The sequence below is a fragment of the Austrofundulus limnaeus genome, unplaced genomic scaffold, assembly GCF_001266775.1.
Source record: "Austrofundulus limnaeus strain Quisiro unplaced genomic scaffold, Austrofundulus_limnaeus-1.0 Scaffold2361, whole genome shotgun sequence".
NCBI classification, from domain to species: domain Eukaryota; kingdom Metazoa; phylum Chordata; class Actinopteri; order Cyprinodontiformes; family Rivulidae; genus Austrofundulus; species Austrofundulus limnaeus.
Genome location: NW_013954763.1, coordinates 12,619 through 15,883, shown reverse-complemented (window position 1 = coordinate 15,883; position 3,265 = coordinate 12,619). Strand labels below are relative to the sequence as shown.

Genomic DNA, 3,265 nt, shown 5'->3' with positions numbered 1-3,265 from the left:
GATGGATGGATGGATGGATGGTTCAGGGAGCATGAGACGTCATTTTCACACGTGGATCAGCTCCACAGAGTCCTCTGAGAGTCTCTGGGATGTGCTGGAGAAGGTCAGACTCTACCATCATCAATGTAAGATCTTGGTGAAAAAGTAATGCAACACTGGGTGAAACAAATCTTGACAGCGCAGAAACTTATTGAAACGGTGCCACAGAGAATGGGTGACGTAATCAAAGCTTAAGGGAGTCCAACATAATAATAGTGTGTGACCTATTTTTTTTTTTTTTTGGTGGTGACTTTTTGTTTTGGTCGGGCAGTGTACAAAGAAAAAAGCCTGAGCTTCCACCTCAACTGCTGAAAACAAGAAAGAGGCCTGGAAACTTTTCCAAGTTTGTGAACACAGCCGACACATTCCTCGTGTCCCATGAGCCAAAGAAAGGTAGGAATGTAACGCACACTGCAAAGGGATGGGAGAATCTGTGGCTAGGATCAAACCCTACAAATCATCCTTTGGTGGATGGACAACATGGACCATCTGGTGATCATACCCAGCTGAAAGCGGAAGAACCTCTGTTGGCCACTGATGAGATTCTTTGACACAGCATTTTAAACCTTTGCCAGTTCCAAGTTCTCATAAACAGTTGTGTGTTGGAGATTATTGTGGAAAAGGACATACAAATTTATCTTGAGCTGTACACGTAAAACAACAGAAACTGAAAAAGGCTTTTTAAAATTTCTTACAGTATTTTACAGCACTAACGTACATAATTGGAAGAAAAGTTATTTAGTGAATTGTTGCTGAACTGCTAAAAAAGAAAACCAACCTGCCAATCCATTGACTCCTATGAGYCCAGCAGAGCTGGCAATGCTGACAAGATGACCATGATTGTTGGCGATCATAGCAGGAAGAAAGGCCTTGTAGGTCTAGGCAGAAAAAGTATGAAAATAAGTACATTATAAAAATACACACAAATGGCTTTTCATCATCAAAATAGCCAGAAAACACAGATCTGAAAGCAAAACAAAAATCTAAGTTAGCCTGCAAGCTTTAGATGATAAAATCTTGTGGGTAACCCAAGTCACACTGTAGGGAGAAATGAGTACAATGAAAAGATTAAAGACATCAGTTCAACAATAAAAGGAAATTAAATGTTTGTATTAAAACCTAGAAATTAGTACTATATGTGACCCATGATATTAAATCAGGGATTCATCAGATTTGGTCAATGTAAACTTAAAACTTTCAGATATCTGGCTTTTAAACCATTGCAAGGTTTTCTTTTTTCTTTGTCAGAAACAAAAGWATTTCTACCTTGTCAGCACTCGTCTGTTTCTTTTTTCCTTTAACTATATGTCCAATCAGACTAAACAAGAGCTCTCTCTGCAAATTGATATCTTTTGGATGTCTTTACTTGTAAAAAATTAAATGTTTCCTGAACCTTTTGGGGCAGATGGTGAGTTCACGGACTGAAAAAAATAATAGATTATTTCAGTAGAGTTTTTTTTAATCAGTCACCAAGATAAAACCTGTTATAAAACCTAGATCAACCTGATATCATGAGCGGTTCCAGAGATACGACTTGATGTGTCTTGCTAATCGGTAAGATCCCTGAAAAATTAGTCTGAATTTAGCCTGACCCTGCCTTCCTACAGTTCCGCTCATTTCTAGTTTCTCTTCTCTGCTCCGTCTGGGACTTCTCCCATTGATAAGGATTTCTTCAGGAGAATTTTACCTGGACCAATCAGCAAACATGAGTTTTGAACAACAACATCAATTTTCTGTGCAGTGTCTGGTAGTTATTTTAGCATACGGCAGTGGAGGAAGTGAATGAAGCCAGTCTGTGTTGATAAGGTTTCAAATTAAATTAAATTTGTCTGACAAAGCAGCAGCTCTCATTTACAGCCGTCTTGTTTGGCTCGGTACTTCTCTCAGTAGGAGATGGTTCTTTAAATTCTTGAAAATTATATTTTGGAATTTTTTCAAGGGACCCAATTCATCATGTGGCCTTTTTATCCAACCAGGGTATTTAAAGTTATTTACACAACAATCTGTGCTCTCATTTACACATTCACACAAAACTCTTATGTTTCTACACAAAGCTAATGTAGATAGATCAATCTRTGGAGATTAATCAGTGCTTTTAGATGATATTTATAAACTGATAGGACACATCAGATACAGTAGGGGTTCAGTGTCTTGTCCAGGAACACTTCAACATGTGACTGAGTAGGAGAATCAAACTATCAAATCTCTCACTGGAGGATAACTCCCCAAATTACCCCCCATTTTTTTATTGACCCCCCATTTTTTGACAAGATCCAACTATCTCAAATTTTTCTACCAATGACATTTGCTGCCTACTATCTCACTACACTCATCACAACCTAGTATTCAGTTCAACGTAAAGGGTCACATTTGAACTCGTAATAAAAGGTGGGCAGAGGAGGAGAAACTAAGAGACAAATGACACACACATGGCTGGATAGAAGAGTCACAACAGCAGTTATATTGTGCGACTTTAGAAACTCTGACCTTGTGGATATTTTCTTGGTCAGCTTTGGTCACGAGAGTTCAGTTGGCGGTTGGTAAGCCTATCCTACTGAACGACCACAAATCACAGATTCAAGCCCACCACCATTTACTTTCTTATACAGTAGTTTCCTTCAAGACAAAATATTGTTTCTGCGATGGTCGAGGACAATATGAGGCTGGCTTTAGTTCCGTCCTTCTCCATAATCCTGGTAGAGTCGCTCATTTCAATTTGGGGTCTAGCCCATGTTTTGGCAAACCTTTTCCTCTCCTACTTTTCTAAGTTTGTCTGTTGGGGAGAAGCAACCTGAAGGCTGGAATTGTTTTACATGCACAAAAAAAATAAAAAATAAAAAACAGCTGCAAGTGTTCTAATTGGACAAGAAAGTTTTCGCTACAAGTAGGAGTTAGTGTTTGTTGTTCTCTGACATCGCTGTTTACAACCAGACAGAAAATAATTCAGGCTGCCGCTGCTAAGCTACAGGTAAAATATCCTGAGGYTTTTATTGCAACTAAAGGTGATTATAAGCAAACCAGTTTGGACTCTACTATACCCACATTTAAGGATGTTTGTTGATACAACAACACAGGACAAAAGAACAGTGGCTTCTCTGTTTATTATTAGGATGCATACAGAGCCACTGCCCCACCCTAACTCAGCTGTTATGATCACAATCTGGTTTTACCAACACTAGTACATACATGCAAAGTGTGTGTGTGTGTGTGTGTGTGTGTGTGTGTG

At 38.8% G+C, this 3,265-nt stretch overlaps 1 protein-coding gene across 1 annotated transcript in view; it reads right to left on the bottom strand.

Moving 5' to 3' along the window:
- Nucleotides 1-3,265, bottom strand: part of LOC106510864 (short chain dehydrogenase/reductase family 16C member 5) — a gene marked incomplete at its 5' end in the record, with an annotated part of 13,978 nt that overhangs the window by 7,209 nt on the left and 3,504 nt on the right. Inside the window, 1 exon segment of the mRNA XM_013999595.1 lies at nt 818-917. Within this exon segment, the coding sequence (XP_013855049.1) occupies nt 818-917 (100 nt within the window).